Source organism: Trichosurus vulpecula, chromosome 6, assembly GCF_011100635.1.
Source record: "Trichosurus vulpecula isolate mTriVul1 chromosome 6, mTriVul1.pri, whole genome shotgun sequence".
NCBI classification, from domain to species: Eukaryota; Metazoa; Chordata; class Mammalia; order Diprotodontia; family Phalangeridae; genus Trichosurus; species Trichosurus vulpecula.
The window spans coordinates 282202443-282219872 of record NC_050578.1 but is presented as its reverse complement, the minus strand read 5'-3'; the positions used below and the strand labels follow the sequence as shown (position 1 = coordinate 282219872).

The following is a 17430-nucleotide window of genomic DNA, read 5'->3' as shown; positions in this document are numbered from 1 at the left end:
CACCCTGGGGCTGGGTTTAGCCCCTTGAGGCTGAGCAGAGCCTGGCTGAGCCCCCCAGGGCTGAGCAGAGCCTGGCCTTGGCCCCTACCCCCCAAGGCTGAGCAAAGCCTGGCTGAGCCCTGCTGGGGCTGGGCTGATCCCTCTTCCTTACACACTTTAGATGCTTGAAGACATCTGTCCTACCTCCTTCCCTTTCTCCTACCCTGCTTTTAATGTCCATGACCTTGTTTCCACTTGTTCTACTAGGTCAGCCTGAGGCTCCAGGCTTTTGAACTGTGATGGTCATTGGTGCCCTGTCTGGCCCAGTATACCAGCTGGCTCTTTTAACACCCCTCCCCTCCCTTTCCCTAACCCCACTTCCTCCTTGCCCCCTCCATCCCCATTCCTCCTGTCCTCCCTGGCTCCTCCCCCTTCCTCCTTTCCTCCCTGCCACCTCCCCAACTCATAGCCAGAAGGTTGGGGTAGGGGGAAGTCGGCTCACCTGGACACCATCATGGGCAAAGAAGGATTTGGTGTCAGCCTCAGTGGCCAGGTGCAGGCAGGTGGTCTTGCTCCAGTCCCGGTTCTTTCTCACCAGCAGGGCAAAGGCTCGGTCCTCACTGTTATTGTAACACTCACTGAAGAGCTCTGGGGGAGAGGAAGGGGGACAGGGCTGGGCAGCGTACACCCAGCTTTGTGCCCACTAGCTGCCCTCCCCCCACACGCTCCCCCTGTGTGCAGGGCACACATAGGCACACATGCCAGCCCCCACACTCCACACAGATCAAGTCCAATCCATGCTCCACAGGGTGGCCTTGGTTTGACGGCCCCACCCCCAGCCAAGCTGGGCTGGGCTCTCCCCCATAGGGGCCCCCCACCCCAGTCTTCTCCTCTCTAGGCCCTTCCGCTCATTCTAACATCACACAGACTCCTGGCTGCCTTCCTTTGGACCCTCTCCAACTTAGCAAACTCCTTCCCTAAAGGTGGCCTCAGGACTGGACCTGGGAATCCAGGCATGGCCTGGCTGGGGCAGGTGTCAAGGGGTGGCCCCCCTCCAAAAGCAGCCTAAAATTGCACTGGGGTTTCAGGCCATCAGGCTACTGACTGTGGCCTTCGCTTGAATCTGGAGTCTCTGATCGACGCCCCACCCCAAAAACTTCTTTCTGCCTGGCCATACCTCTCCCCAAGAGGTAAACAGGCAACAGGAAAGAGGGCAGGTCTGGGCTTAGAGCACCTGGGTTCAAATATTTCTCCTCTCCTTTCTAACTTGATTCACCTCCCTGGGTCTCAGATTCCTCACTTGTAAAGCAAAGGGCCCTTTTCACCTCTGAAAACCATTGCTCTCTCAGTCCAGGGCACTCATCACCGCCCCCCCCCCAGGGGCCCTTCCCCTGCTCCCCACCAAGCCGAGCTATTCTGGGCACTGCCCTAATGCCCAGGGCTGCAAAGAGGGTGCAGTCCATGTCTGATCTCTCATCCCCAACGGATAGTCTCCAAGCTTGTGCCTGCACTCCTGCTTCCTGCCTGGCTCCTCTATGACCCTAAGGTCACTGGGTAATGGGACTAATTAAGTGGTTACTAAAGGATTGATGCCCCAGGAGCTTGGTCCTGCCCACCCTGGCACACTCCTCAGCTTGAGCATGAGTGCTAGGGTGGCAGCCAATGAGGTGGTCCGCTTGAAACCCACAGCGAGATGGGCAGACTCCCCTGTTGGTGCCCATGTGGGATGGGCAGTGGCCACTGCATCCTCCTCCACCCTCCTGTGGCTGAGCGGACTTATCCCAGGGGGTCCTGGTGAGGTCCCCTTGCTCCCTCTCCTGGACCACCATTCTGGAGATGCAGGAGCTGTGTAGTCCAATCTGGAACTAGGCACAGGTCATCCGCACCCTTGGAAAATGTGTTCCAGGGGTTGCAGAGTTCTGGGAAATCACAGGAATTCAGAGGAGCTAGAGGTCCACTCTGACCCCCAACATGTTTCTGTGGAGCAGCCAAATACCATTTCCCTGATGAGTCCCATTTTCCTGATCTACTGGGCCTGGGGGGCTCAGGGGGACTCACCCAAAGCCAGATGCTCATAATTGGCTTCCTTCATGCTTCGGGCCACCTCAGCCTCAGTCTCCAGGTGGGACATTTCCTTGAGGATCTTGCAAGCAGCCAGAGCAGCAGCCACACCCTCCTGCCCCTGTGTGTGTGTGTGGGAGGGGGGGGTGGGGCGGGGTGTTAAGGCCTAGTCCCCTGGTAGGAAGAGTTCCAGCAGGGCCAGCCCCACCATGCCTCATCCCAGGGATTCAGGAATCCCAAAACTAAAGTTCCCAGGTGAGGGGGGTCGTGCCCCTCAAGAACCCAAGTACTGAAGAGGGTTGGGGCCATCTGGAATGAATTCATGATCTCAATCAGTCTTTAAGTCAAGGTGGCAAAGATTTATTATGCTTTACAGCAGGCAAGAGTTCTTAGGGAACCTACAACCTTACATGGGTGCAGGAAAAGCTTTTATAAGAGATTTAGGGGTGAAACATGTCAATTAGGTGTTTTTGGGTGGGATTAGGGAGTGGTTAAGGGGTGGTAAGTTCTTAAAGGAACATGTACTTTTTGTATATACTGTGCAGGCATATTACCCAGAGTTCACTGGGAAATGGCCCAAGGGGGTGCCACTAGGGGGTATGGTTTTGACCGTGAAACATCACTAAGTTAACTAGCAATCAGGGTTGACTGGGTATATCTAGGTGGCTTTCATCAAATGTCTTGTTAGACAAAATAAATGTAAGAGAGTATACATTTGACTATATCTAGAATACGTATTAGTAAGGTCAATAAGTAGTGAATATTGTCATGACCCAGTGCACAGCCAATTATCAGTACACAGGGAGTCAGCACAGCTGCCTACCGTGAAAGGAGTAGAGATAAGTGTGTTGCCGGGGCATGCTGCCCTTGAGCTAGAGAGAGAGTATTTTGAGGCTCAGGAGAGATGTGATTTTAGAACTGGATGTGATTTTGGAACTGGGGTTCAGGCAGAGGCACCCAAGCAGAGGCTGTTAGAATTAGGGTCCAAGCACAAGCACCCAAGTGCCCCATCAGGGGGGTCCAACCGACTGCACAGCCCCCAGGAAGGACACCCCTTCCCAGGCCACATCCTTCACCCCCTCCCTGAAGCCTCAGTCTCCCATTATCACCTGCCTGCTGGAACCTCCCTCTGGAGGGGAGGGAGGAAGGGAACAAGCATTTATTAAGCACCTACTGTATGCCAGGCACTGTGCTAAGTCCTTTACAAACACTAGCTCATGTGATCCTCACAACAGCCCTTCCAGATAAGTGCTATGATCATACTCATCTGACAGGTGACTTGCCCAGGGTCACACAGCTAGTCAATGTCTCAGGCTAGATTTGAACTTGGAGCTTCTTGATTCTGTGCCCTGCAGCTCCACCATGGAACTCATCTCTAAGCCTCCTTAGCCTTTTGCTTTCCCAGGTTTGTACCTTTGTACAGCCTTGACTCTGTCTTTAGCCAGTCCCCCATTCCACCCCATTGGGAAGCATTACCCTATGGCATCCGGGCTCCCCTGGCAGAATCTCAGAGCTGGAAATGTCTCTTCCCCAGAGCTGGCGGAGTGACCACTGAGTCCTCCGGTCTCTGGCTGGATGTGCTCTGTCCCTGGGACCTCTCGCCCAGCCCCCACCCCAAGTGCACCTTTCAATGCCCTTCCCGTGTCCTGCCTAGGATTATGAGCCAGGAGGTGGATGTCTGAATCTGATGGTCTTCCCTAATAAACCTTCCACTCCCTGAGGGAAAGAGAGAGGAGCAGACGTGCAGGCCTCTTTACATCTTACCAAGGGCTGGGCCTAGTCCCCTGGTAGGAAGAGTTCCAGCGGGGCCAGCCCCACCATGCCTCATCTCAGGGTTTTCCTCTGTCAAATAGGCTCTCACCCTGGGATCCTGTCACTCTTCCTGGGCCCCTCCCAGATGGGGTAAGGGTGGGCTCGGGGGCTCCTTTGCTCTGGTCATGGAAGGGGTGGGGGATGCCACAGTCTGCCCTGGCCATAAATGTGGCCCAACCTGAGGGGTGCAGACCCTTCTCCCACCTCCCCAGCCCTGGTCAGCTCACCCACCATGGCCCAGAAGTAGTTGGCCATCTCATGCCGATTCTGGAGCACAGCCCACAAGAACAAGTCCCTCCAGGGTGCTATGCTCCTCTGGGTCAGGTCCAGGGCCCACTTTGGCCCACCTAGGCGCTTGGCAGTCATTTTGTCCTGGACAGAAGAATGGACAGGGCTGTAGGCACACACAGGCCTCAGGTGCTGACAGTTCAGAGCACTGACCACAAAGAAGGACTCTGAGGCCTACCTGGGTCCCCCTCAGTCCCCACAGAACCCTGGGCTGGTGGCTTCTGTCCCTGCTAGGCCATGAGCCCTCGAGGGCAGAGGCTTCTGCTCAGACCTGAATCCCTAAATGGAATGGCAAAGGACCTCAGGGGCAACCAAGCCTACCCCATGCCAAGAGGGCTGCCTGTCCTATGCCAAGAGGACTGCCCATCCCATGCCAAGAGGGCTATCCATCATGACCTTCCTGCCGAAGGGCCATATGGCCTCTGACTGCAGACCTCCAGAGAGGAGGAGCCCCCGCGCCCTAGGGCAGCCACTCCACACTGGGATGGTCCTCATGGGGAGGAGGTGTCTGGTACATTGAGTCTAATCCGCCCTCACCCTTCAGTCCTGGTTTGCCCAGCCCACTGCCAGGTACCCAACCAGCATTTAATAAGTCCCTAGAAAACAATGGTGAATCCTGAGCCTGAACCTCAACATGGTCTCTCACTTGGGAGGAAATGGGCCCTGGCCTGGGGATGCATTGCTGCCCTGGCCCTGCCTGGCCCCTCTGGGATCCTCGGCACTCTACTCCAGCCCTGCCCCTGTCCTCACTCACAGCCCTCCTACGGCCGGCCAGCTTGCTGTCCTGGTAGAAGCCCCGGCAGGCGTCATGGAGGAAGTCCTTGAGCACACGGGCCACGTCGTGGAGCGAGAATGAGGGGGGCTCCCCCAGCGGCTCCTTGCCCAGCTGCCCGCCCCCCAGCCCTGCCAGTGTCAGCTTGCTTTCCTCATGCTTCCTGAGGAGCAGGTGGAAGAGCAGGCTCTTCTGGGGGACCGCGCGATACAGCTCCTGCAGCCGCCCATATGTGAGAAAGTCAGGCACGCTGGCACCGTTGTCCACAAAGAGACGCACAAACTCTGGCTTGTCATTCACCAGGGCATCCATCATCACCTCCTCCAGGTCACCGGACTGTGGGATCAGAAAGTCACCAGGAACAGAGTGAGGGGTCATAGGGAGCCACAGCAGCACTAGGGCTCTGGGAGGGGGGAAGGAGGAGGAAGAAGAAGAGAAGGAGAAGGAAGAGGAGGAAGAGGACCAGGAGGAGGAGGAGGAAGAGGAAGAAGAGGAAAAGGAGAAGGAGGAAGGAAGAAGAGAAAGTGGAGGAAGAGGAGGAGGGAGGAGGAAGAGGAGGAGGAGGACCGGGAGGAAGAGGAAAAGGAGGAGGAGGAGGAGAAGGAGGGAGGAAGAAGAGAAGGAGAAGGAAGAGGAGGAGGAGGAGGAGGAAGAGGAGGAGGTCAATGAACAGAAAAAGGGGGAGGGGGAAGAGAAGGAGGGAGAGACAGAGGATAAAGCATAAGAAGGAGGGAGAGGAGGAGTGAGAGGGTGGTCAAGGAGAGGTTGATGGGTTCAGGTGGGGGAATCTCTTTCATTTCTAGAGTTTCATAGGGGCGTCCCCCCCAACCCCCACCCAAACAGCTTCTCCCAAGGCTCAGTGGTCAACAGCTCCTTCCACTTCCCCCTTTCACTCAGTCAGCAGTGCACCATGTGCCAGGTCAAACCAGTCCTTGCCCTCCAGGAGGTCACATTTGAATGGGAGGGACACACAAGATAGGTACAGAGTAAATGGAAGGTCTGAGAGGAGAAGGCACAGCTCGGTGGTGAGGGGGAGGCACAGCCAAGGCAAAGGCCTTGGGAGTTGGGTGTCATGTGGGAAGAACTGCAAGACCAGTGTCGCTCCGTTGTAGAGGTGGTGGGGAGTGAAGGGGAAGGGGTCCAACGAGAGTCCAGCTTGTGAAAAGCTTGCTCTTAGAGGGTGGGGTTGGGGTTTGTGGGGAGGAGACTGAAGACTGATTGAGAAGATGGGGTTTCCTTGGTCAGAAATGATAACTACGGTCCCTGATAGAAAAGAGAGGTTAGAGTCAGAGTCAGGGCTCCAATCACCATTGGGTTTGGAGCTGGGGAAGCGAGGGCTATAGATAAGGCCCATTAAATGAAACCAAAGCTAGGAAGTTGGGGAGAAGACAGAGGCATGGGCCCCACCCAAACTAGGAGAGGGACCAGGAAATCCCTCTCGGCCCTTGGGCCCTTGCAAGGCATCATGGGATCACAGAGTGAGAGTTGGGAGCCACCGTGGGGATCCTCCAGGTCCATCGGCCCTGTGCTACACATGAGGGTGAGTCACCCGGCTGGCCAGGAGCAGAGTGAGTTGGGCCAAGCTCTGTGCCCTTCGCCACCCTGCTCCGTCCATTGGAGTGACTGTGATGAGGTTTGTTACCACAAGAAGGGGTAGCCACAGGACATGGAGAGAAGTTCAAAAGTCAGGATGACTCGATGGAGACAAATGAAGGCTGGAGGGGAAGGAGCAAGTCCCTGGCCAGTCACTCTGTGGCCAGCCAACCACAGGCTGTCCGTGGTTGGAGGCTGGCTCAACAAGATGGCTGGTCAGCCTCAGGCTGGGTAGCTACGGTGCTCTCCTATTTGAGACAGTGGCCTGGGAGGCTGCTCTGGTGGGCATGCTAGTGGGCACCACTGCTTGGAAGGCTAAGGCTATGCCCACCAGGCTCACTCTCTCTTTGCCTCAACTGCTTCTGGGCCAAGGACCTCTCCTAGGGCTGCTCTTACCCTCCATCCCCAATACTGGCCCCTCACTGGGGCCAGCTCAGTGAGCCCTGGGTGTTTGGAACAGGAATGGGAAGGTGGCCAGGCCTCAAAGTTGGGAAGGGACCCAAAGTCCTTTCCAGGAAAGAGACAGAAAATGGAAAGGACAGAGCTGGAGCCTGAGTCTGGGGCCAGGGCCCCCCTCTCCCCCCATCACCCCCCTCCCCAGCCCCCCTTCATCCCCACCTTCCACTCCACATCTCCACTGAATATTTCACTCTTGGCAATGTCAATGCGGTTCCAGGCCACGGCCAGTTTTAGCTCGTCCAGGTACTCTTGGGCCTCCTGGCTGTGGCTCTTACAGGCTGCAGGAGAGAATGGCCAGTGAGCAGCAGGGGACATCAGCACCAATGCTAAAGTCGGGGTGTGGAGGCCAGTGACTCTCCAGGCAGGCCCAAGGGCTGATGGAGGGGGTGCTGGTTCAGGGTATTCTCCAGCAAGGCAGACAAGCCAGCTCCAGGCCAACCTCAGAGTCTCGGGCCCGCTCCTAGCCCCGTGTGTCACCAGAGTAGCCCTCTCCGAGATGAGAAGCAGCCCCTGCCCCTTTGTCGTCATGTCCCACAGGCCCGGCTCGGACCTCACCTCCTGCCTCTTTCCCCGCCACCTTATCCAACTGCCAGCCTGAGTCTGATCTCAAAAACATCCAGTCTTCAATTTACCTATTTCTTGGGCCCAAGGCAATCCCTCACACACATTCAACAAAAAAAATGCTAGCCTCTTTTGAAATGGGAGGTGAGCAGGAGCCCCCAGAGGCCTCACTCGGAAAGGTTCCCTGCCCTGGCCCACTATTCCACATGCTTGCAGTGCTGAGTTCTAGACTCAGATTGTCAGGAATACAAGATACCAGGCTTTTGAGTTCAAGGTGTGGCAGAGAGCTGAGGGCAGGGACTCTGAGACCCTTGGATCCAACCTCTGCCTTTCAAAGAAGCCTGAGGAGAGGAAGGGACTGTGGGAGGTAGGGATGTGGTGTGTGTGTGTGTGTGTGTGTGTGTGTGTGTGTGTGTGTGTGTGGTATGTGTGGCATCTGTGTATGTGTGCGTGCGTGCCTGTGTGCATGTGTGGTGTGTGCAGTGTGTGGTGTGGTGTGCGTGTGCGCGCGCACGTGCATGTATGTGGTATGTGTGGCATCTGTATGTGCACACGTGTGCCTGTGTACATGTGCAGTGTGTGTGGTATGTTCAGTGTGTGGTGTGGTATGTGTGTGTGTGCATGTGCATGTATGTGGTATGTGTGACATCTGTGTATGTGTGCGTGCATGCCTGTGTCCATGTTTGGTGTGTGTGTGGTGTGTGTGTGTGTGTGGTGTGTGCAGTGTGTGGTGTGGTGTGCGTGTGTGCGCGCACGTGCATGTATGTGGTATGTGTGGCATCTGTGCATGTGTGGTGTGTGTGTGGTGTGTGCAGTGTGTGGTGTGTGGTGTGTGTGTGCATGTGCATGCATGTGGTATGTGTGGCATCTGTGTGTGAGCGCATGTGTGCCTGTGTACACGTGCAGTGTGTGTGGTGTGTGTGTGTATGTGTGTGTGTGTGTGTGTGTGTGTGTGTGTGTGTGTGTGTGGTCTCTCTGGCACCAGCCGCCCCCACCACTAGGCTCCCAGCAGGACACGGTAGAAAGGCCCTGACCCAGAAATCAGAGGACCTGGCTTCAACATCCCACTCTGGCACCTGCTCCTTAGCAGACTCTAGGCAAGTTCCCTCACTTCCCTAGCCTCAGTTTCCCCTCCTGTAAACCTATGGTGTTGGACTAGCTGGCTTCCAATTCTTTCCAGCCCTAAGCCTGTGACGAGGATAAGCCACCTCCACTGGGCACTTGTTCAGTGACACTGGGTGATGACAGTTCTCTGGGCTGGTGCCTCGTCCCCTTCCTGGACTGTGGTCTCCAGGAGGGCAGGAGGGGCCTTTTCTTCGCTGTGGGTCTAGGTGGGCACCCGGCTGAAGGCCCTGGGCCCACGAGAGGCTTCCTGAATGTTTGCTGAATGGAGCCTGGGCGCTGGACTGTCCTCCCAAGCGCCACCTCAGCAGGACAGGATGCGTTCGCTGTGCTGTCCTAGTACCAGGAAGAGCTGCCAAGGCGTGAGAGGAGCTCGGGGCTTCTCTTGTACCAGGCCTGCCATCTTCACTCCCCCAAGGAGGGGGCTGCTGATGCTGTTACTATCTGAGTCAGGCCTGGAGCACAAGCAGGTCACTGAAGAAACAGAGCTTCAGTCTATTGAACCACCAGACTAACTATCCTCACTCTCCGAAAGGGGAAACTGAGTCGCAAGAAGTGACACGAACAGCCTGGGATCAGTTCTGCTGCCAGCCAGGAAGTAGCAAAGATGGGACCTCAACCCAAATTTCTCTCAATGCCAAGTTTGAGGGTCTCTGCCACAAAACTCTGTCCCCAGCAGCCCAGAGTCTGGCTTAGGGGCCAGACCACTGCTCTTCTTCTCTCCCCCTACCACTTTACTCAGAAATCATGGGATGCACAGCTAGAAGAGGTCCTTGAGATGTTGGAGGCCGACCCCCTCATATTATCAAACAGGAAACTCAGGCACAGAGAGGAAGGCCTGGCCCATGCAGCCCAGAAGCATTTGACCCGGGGTCCAAACCTACGGCTGGTTAGTGACAGGAGGGGGCTGAGGGGGCAGGCGCCCCCAAGGAACATTCTGGGTGTTACAGAGGACAAAGTAGAATGGCTTCCCACCTCCCCCAAAGCCAGCCTTGTCCTTACCTTTCACTAGCGCCTTCAAGATGACAGTGTCCAGCTCCTCGGAGCTGTCCTGTTCGAAGTCATGGACAGTGAGGAGGTGCTGCCGGGCTGTAATGGCCTGGAGCTGTCAGGGATGGGAGCAGGGGTTGGGCCAGCCTGCCAGGTGCTGGAGCCTCCCAGGTGGTCTGGGCACACACACACACACACACACACACACACACACCACACAGCTCACGTGTACACATACACACAGACACTACACACACCACCCCTGGTGGGAGGCCCTCCTGCAGATAGGGGTACTGAATAGGGAGCGCATATTGGCAGCGTCCCCCTTAGGAGGATGATCGGGGTTGCTGGGGTAATTGGGGAGCCTGAATCTGGCTCTAGACTCTCTGTGCCCATCGTGGGGGTGAGGGCGGGGCGAGCAGAGTCCGTCATCCTTAGAGAACCTCAGGACATGCACTTGTCTCCACTGGAAGGACCAAAGCAAGAAAAAAATCCCTTTGCCCCACAGTGGGAGGAACAGCTGTGTAGGTCTGTGAGGCCTTGGCAAAGAAAGCCCACGGGGGGTGACTGTGATCAGCTGGGGGTGACAATCACATCGCACAGCACAGGTAGCTGGGTGGGTGAGCTCGTTGGCCAAATGTGGGAGAGGGTATATGAAGAGGGCTCCAGAATGTGAGGGAGGGTGATAGAACCAGGGCTCTAGAATGTGGGGAGAGTGATAGAACCAGGGCTCTAGAATGTGGGGGAGGATAAGAGAAATAGGGCTCCAGATTGTGGGGCAGGGTAATAGAAACAAGGCTCTAGAACGTGGGGAGGGCAGTATAACTAGGGTTCTCGAATGTAAGGGAAGATAATAGCAGTAGGGCTCTAGAACGTGGGGGAAGGTAATAGAAATAGGGCTCTAGATTGGGGAAGAGTAATAAAACTAGGGTTCTAGAACATGGGAAGGGCAGTATAACTAGGGTTCTCAAATGTGTAGGGAAGGCATTATAACTAGGGCTCTAGAACACAGGGAAGGCAGTATAACTAGGGTTCTCAAATGTGTGGGGAGGGTACCATAATTATGGCTCTAGAACGTGGAGAAGGTAGTATAACTAGGGTTCTCAAACGTGTGGGGAGGGTACCATAAATTATGGCTCTAGAACATGGGGAAGGCAGTATAACTAGGGTTCTCAAATGTATGGGGAGGGTACCATAATTATGGCTCTAGAACGCGGGGAAGGCAGTATAACTAGGGTTCTCAAATGTATGGGGAGGGTACCATAATTATGGCTCTAGAACACAGGGAAGGCAGTATAACTAGGGTTCTCAAATGTGTGGGGAGGGTACCATAATTAGGGCTCTAGAACGTGGGGAAGGCAGTATAACTAGGGTTCTCAAATGTGTGGGGAGGGTACCATAATTAGGGCTCTAGAACGTGGGGAAGGCAGTATAACTAGGGTTCTCAAATGTGTGGGGAGAGTACCATAATTAGGGCTCTAGAACGCGGGGAAGGCAGTATAACTAGGGTTCTCAAATGTGTGGGGAGAGTACCATAATTAGGGCTCTAGAACGCGGGGAAGGCAGTATAACTAGGGTTCTCAAATGTGTGGGGAGGGTACCATAATTAGGGCTCTAGAACGCGGGGAAGGCAGTATAACTAGGGTTCTCAAATGTGTGGGGAGGGTCCCATAACTAGGGCTTGGGTGATCCAGAGGCCTTCCAGACTCAGCATCGATAGGATCTGTCTGTGTGACACTGGCCCAATCCCTTGGGTTCTCTGCACCTATTCCCTTATCTGAATGATGAAGGCAGGTGGCATAAGCACCTCTAAGGGCTCCAGCCCAGGCTTTTCTGGGGCTGAAGGAGACCCCTTGAGTCAGCCTAGTCCAATTCTCTAATTGTACAAATGAGGAAACTGAGGCCGAGAGAAGGGAGCAGCTTTGTTCAAGGTCACACGGGCAGGAAACAGGAGCCGCAGCTAGAGGGCGAAGGTGGGGGAGGGGAGGGATGCTGCAGTGAACAGCTTGCCAGACCCAAAGTTGGGGGATCCATGTCTTGTCCTTGTCCCTTCCTAGCCGTGTGGCCACGGGCAAGTCTCTTCATTTCTCAGAGGCTCAGTCCCCTCGTCTTTGAAATGGGGACAATGCCTGCATTGCCTCCTCACTAGATCTGCGATGAGAATCAAGTGGGCCAAGGGGTGTCAAGCACTTTCTAAACACGACCCTGCAAGATTCGCAGACTCTCAGGCAGGCCTTTTGGAGCCCCTGAGAGGGGACTTGCCCAGGGTGGAGCAGGATCCCATCCCAAGGCCTCCTCCCTGGCCACTGCTGCTCTCAGAGTGGGCCTCGCAGCCTCCACGGAGGGAAGATGCCTTGAGGCCAACCTACCAGCTCCGTCCAGTGGAGGATGTCCTCCCAGGAGAAGTTCTCAGTGGGGAATTTTTCCTTAAACTGTTTCTCCATCACTTGGGGCACAATGAGGTGGGGCTGGTTCATCAGGGAGGCGATGATGTCCGCCATGCCGCCCGACCCCGCCAGGATCAGCCAAGGGGCAGAGTTCTCCACTGCCTGGAAAATTTGCTACCACCACCCCCCAGACCAAAGGACCTAGTCAGTGGGGAGGGAACAGTGGCAGAGGAGTAGCCCCCTCCTCTTACCTCATCCAGAGATCCCAGGGGGGCTCCAGGACCATTTAGGAGTCAGGGGAAGGTGGGGGGGCGGCGTGGTGGGGAAGGAAAGTGACTCCAAGAGTGGGAGGAAGGCAGTGGAGGGACCTCCATACTGGGAGGGGCATTGGAGATCATCCGGGCCCTCCTAGAAAAGGGAAGCCTGACCTCGGGCTCAGCTTCTTACCTCGAGGGTGCATGGGCCCCCATTGACCAGCAAGCAAAGCACAGGGATCTCAATGCTGCCTTTTCCTGGAAAGGGAAAGGATGGCAAAGGTCGGGTTCAGGGCCAGGGTCAGGTTCTCTGTACTGTTTGGGTTCTAGGAATGTTCTGTTGGCTGAAGAAGCCTCATTTCCAGAGAGCCTTTTAGAAAACAACATCCTGGCAAAAGCTGAGCTTGTGACGTCAGAGGCCAGCTGTAAACAGTTATGAACTAAGGGAGTTTTCTGTATGTCTTGAGGACAGGCTTTCTCCTTCTCTGTCTCTGTCTCTGTCTCTCTGTCTCCTTCTCTGTCTCTCTTTTCCCTTTTCTCTCTCTTTCCATCTTTCTCAGCTAATGGGGTAAATAAAGTTGGTCAGAAGACACAATGAACTCATCCCTTCGGTCAATGACCAGTGAGCAAGAAGATCACACCGTACACTCAAGCTTGAGGCAGAGAAAAGCCACAAGCAGCCGCTGTAGATAAACGTAAGGAGGAGCTTTTGATGTGGAGCTGGCCCAAAGCCCCGGACTCCTTCTCAAAGGACTGTGATTACAAATAAGGTCACTGTGTAAGGAACAGCAGCCTCACTCCTTCCTTCCCTCCTTCTTTCCCTCCCTCTCTCCTTTCCTCCCTCACACTGGGGGATCAGGCAGAGACTGGATACAATAGTGACTGACCAAAGGAAGGGGTCAGGGAGTGAGAGCTCAGGCACAGCCCTGGTCCTGATTTCTCTAAATCCTGCTCCAATGCCATGGCTTCTTTTAGAAAGTGTACAGTCTAGTCGTATGGAGATGCAGGGCAGCTTTGGAAGGAGTGCAGATGTGCAGCTGGGATGGGAGCGGCCTCCAAAGGCCACTGGCCCAATCCCTCCCTGTCAGAGAGGACAGGATGGACGCTCAATGCCCCCACTGCCTCTCCTGGTCCAACTCATTTCCTTCACAGGATTGGATCCTGCCTCAGAGGGCCAGAGAGAGGACACAATATGCTCCAGGTCCCTTAGTAATTCCCCAGGCTGAGCTGCCTTCCTTCCTTCCTTCCTTAAAGAATTAACACACTTTGGCAAAGTCCACGGGCAAGCAGGCGGCTGGCAGGGGCAGAAGGAGGCCTTCTGTAACTCTGTGAATCGTTCAGACCTTGGCTGGGGGCAGGGTCTCAGTGATGTCTGTTCAGACCCAAATCCTAGCAGAAATCCCAGTTAGAATTCTAAGCTTACAGGCCTAAGCTTAGAAGATGGAGGGGCCTTGGAGGCCATCTACCCCAGCCCTTCATGCCGCAGTAGACAAGAAGTAGATGTAACTTGCTCAGGTCATGCACCCTTAAGTGGAAGGGGCAGATTTGGGGTCCAGGCCTCCCTAACTCCAAGGCCTTTTTCCACCACACCTTGCCCCTTGAGCACTGATGTCTCAAGCCTCCACAAGGCTCTGAACACCAGGAGGGCGGGGAGCTAGCTGCCTCTTCCCCATCAGCCCTGCCTGGCATGGGGCTCTGCTCACCAAAGAAGAGAAGGAAGGAAACCCAGCCATTCCCAGGAAGCTGGTATCTGAGTGGCTTCTCTTCCTACCCAAGGTGACCTGTGAGGCCTGGGCTTGTCTCCTGGGGAAGCTGGCACTTTCTGGGACAAGGGTGCCCGAGGGAGGTCACTCACCTCCGTAGCCGGTCCGTTGCTCTGAGATGTGCTTTTCCAGCAGGAGCCTGAGTCTGGTGGTTGGGTCTTCATGCCCAGGGGCTCTGGCTGCCACTGAGGCTCTGTCCAGCAGGGGGTCTACCAGGATGAAGTGGGAGTGGTTGCTGTCCAGGGAGTAGAGGGTGCCTTGGCTGCTGTCATCTGACTTGTAGGGGACTGGGTTCTCATTCTAGATCCAGGCCAGAAGGAGGAACAGAAGCCATATTTGTGAGGGTGACTGGGGCAAGGGCTGGAACCCTTCCGGTCCTTCCAGGCCTAAGGTCAGCACCCTGCCCTGCTCCCCCTGCCCCCCACCCCGCCTGTGGCATTGGATGGGGAGTTTGCTAAGGGCACTATCTTGGGGGGAGGGCAGCATTAACCCTGAGGACAGGACTCTGAGCTTGTAGGGCCTGTGCTCTTTACTGGGCTCCAAAGGCCCTTGACTCCTTACAGCAGAAGTGACTTGAGTCCTAACACTCAATGCCTCTCCCGTTCCTACGGTGTAACTGAGCACAGGGCTAGGCACACGAGAGGGGCCCAGGAAAGACTGACAGAGTCATCATGTCATAGAGCTGGAGGCAACCCTCTGATTTTCCAGATGGAGAGACCAAGGCCCAGAGAGGGTCAAGAGAGATGGGGGTGGGGTGGGGTGGAGGGAGCTCTGGGCTCAGCTCACACTGCTGGGGGAGCCAGGGCACCTAGGGATGAGGACAGACAGCAGTTGCTGGAGGGCCCCCCTCCCCAGAGTTCTGCTTATTATCTGAGAGTTCCAGCTAAGTCCTTGGACCCTGTCCATTTTTCCTGTGGACAGCACTGCCACCTGCTGGCTGTGTCTCTCAACACCGGGGATATTTCATAGACTGCCTGAGCTGACTGCGAGATGAGAACACAGAATGGGTCTGTCAGGGCCAGAGGAGTCCTTGGAACAGAGAACATCGAAGGGCACAGCCCAAAGGGGCCTTGGGGGTCTCATTTGGTGAAAACCCCTCATCCTATAAATGTGGAAACTGAGTCCCACCTGGGGAAGGGAAGGATACCCTGACCTTGTCTTCTCCCCTGTACCCAGAGGGGGCTGTCTCACTTAGCTCCTCCAAGCTAGCCTGTCCCTGCCCTGGGAGACCAGACCAAGCCCCAAGCCTAGTGTCCAGAGGCTCAGGGCCCTTCAGAGAGCTCTACTTCCCTCCTAGGGGAGGTTTGCCTTGTTTAAAACTAATTAAAGCAACTTGGCAGCTGCCAGGGTTCTCAGGGCAAGAGGCCGGTGGGCTCCCAGGGGAGAAGAAAGTGACTGTAGGCCAAATACAGAGAGGGATGCTGGGGCCCAGAGGAAGAAAGGAACTTGCCTGAGGTCGAGTGGCAAGTTAATGGCAGAGCTGGAACACTTTAGACTCCCAGGTTCACTGCTATCCAGTGCCCCACATAGAAGCCTGTTGGCTCCTTCAAAGAATTAAAAAACATCTTGTGGGGCTTCAGGAGGCTAGACAGGACCTGAGAGATGCTCAAGTCTATCCACTCATTTTAGAGGAAGACACTGAGGTTCAGAGGGGTTATAACTTGCACACTGGCACAAGATACCGGTGTTTGTCAAGGTGCACCCCCCCCATCAAATCTTTCCTTCTGCCTGTCCTCCTATTTTGGGTGAGGCTCATAGTCCTCAAAGTCTCACTCTGTTGCACTCCCACTTCGTACACAGAATCAGTTGCTAAGTCTTGCCAGTTTCGTTCCCCAACACCTCTCCTGTGTATCTCCTTTCCCTCACCTGGCCACCACCCCAGGATGGACCTTCCTCTCTTCTTCTGGATTACAACCGCCACCTAGCTTGCCTCCCTGCCTCAAGTCCCTTCCTTCTGTAACTCGTCCTCCTCACAGACACTGCAGTGACTGCCCTTAAAGCACAGTCTGACCATGTTTTATGAACCCCAGGGGCTCCCTCTTGTTCAAATTTGTTAGAATTTCCTGTTGGCTTTTGAAGTCCTTCACAGACTGACTCCAGGCTTGGAGCTCATTCCTCTCCTTCAGAAATTCTTTGGGCTAGCCTAACTGGACTTCTCTCTGCTCCTCACCTGGGACAAGCCATCTCCCAGCTCTGTGTTTTTGCCTAGGCTTTTCTCTTTGCCTACAATGCAGCTGTCCCTCCTCCCCTCTGCCTCAGAGAATCCATCAAGGCTCAGCTCAAACAACATCTCCTCCAGGAAGCCTTTCCTGATTGCCTTGTTGTCAGTGCCTCCCTCCCTTCCAAAAATTACTTCATGTTTACTCTGTATCTATTTTTATTCATATTTATCTCTGTTTGTGTTACTTCCCCTGAGTAGAATGTGAGCTTTCTAGGGGCAAGGGCTACATCATCCGTTTTTGTATTCCAAATGTCTGGCACATGATGGGTGTCAACCACAGCAGTGAGGCATTCCTAAGGTCTGTTACCACCCTTCTGTGAGGCATACCCTCAGCCCTCCCCTCACCCCAGCACATACATGTGCTTCCCCAGGGTGCTCCCCTCCATGTGGCTTAGCATAGGGAGGGCACGTGTGAGTCATTGAATCTCAAGAGCTAGAAGGAACCTTAGTGATCATGTAATCCAGTCTCCCACCCTGCACAACCTTTCTGACCAGGGTTCTTGTGGCATCTCTTTGGATCCTTCCAGTGATGGGGAGCTTACTATTTCCCAAGGCAGCCCATTCCATTCCAGGGCAGCTCTAATTGTGAGGAAGCAATCTGTGACTGCCTGTCCTTGTCCTAACCTTGCTCCTGCGCAGGCTGCTGTCCCCCAGCCTCTCAGCCCTTAGATCCACATACCTGAGAGTCGTCCAAAACCTCCTTGTGTAGGACCATGGGCAGTGATACAATCCCAATGGTGATCACCCTCACTTTGCTGGATGTGCTGGCCAGAGAATGGTCTCGAACTGCCTGCCCAACATGCTTGGCCAGACCCACCCGCAGGGCGCTGGTGAATATCCATGCCCCTGCCAGAGGAGAACCCAGGGAGAGAGAAACAGGTTTGCCCTGCTTTCTGCAATGGCAGGTGCAGACCCATTGGTTCTGATGGCTCTGTCCTTCTGGCATCTGAGCTGTTCAAGACACAAGATCATCTGGAACTTCCAGGGGCCCCTCATTTTACAAAGGAGGAAACTGAGACCCAGACAAGTGGAGGAGAAACCCAACCAAGGTCACATCCAAAAGGAGCAGGTTGTGGTAGGAAGAGTGGTGAGCTTAGAGGGCTGGCCTTGACGTCCAAGGATCCAGGAGAGAATCCTGGCTCAGCTACTTGAACCCCACATTGCCTAA

The 17430-nt window shown here is 55.0% G+C and overlaps 1 protein-coding gene across 1 annotated transcript in view; it reads right to left on the bottom strand.

Annotated features, from left to right (window-relative positions):
* Positions 1 to 17430, bottom strand: part of TRPM5 (transient receptor potential cation channel subfamily M member 5) — a 56601-nt gene that overhangs the window by 25090 nt on the left and 14081 nt on the right. Inside the window, exons 5-14 of the mRNA XM_036765324.1 lie at positions 16942 to 17108; positions 14134 to 14341; positions 12472 to 12536; positions 12007 to 12198; positions 9650 to 9752; positions 7124 to 7242; positions 4895 to 5248; positions 4084 to 4224; positions 2038 to 2161; positions 482 to 627 (exon numbers count right to left, since the gene is read on the bottom strand). Coding sequence (XP_036621219.1) covers positions 482 to 627; positions 2038 to 2161; positions 4084 to 4224; positions 4895 to 5248; positions 7124 to 7242; positions 9650 to 9752; positions 12007 to 12198; positions 12472 to 12536; positions 14134 to 14341; positions 16942 to 17108 — 1619 coding nt within the window. The remainder of the gene's footprint in view (positions 1 to 481; positions 628 to 2037; positions 2162 to 4083; positions 4225 to 4894; positions 5249 to 7123; positions 7243 to 9649; positions 9753 to 12006; positions 12199 to 12471; positions 12537 to 14133; positions 14342 to 16941; positions 17109 to 17430) is intronic.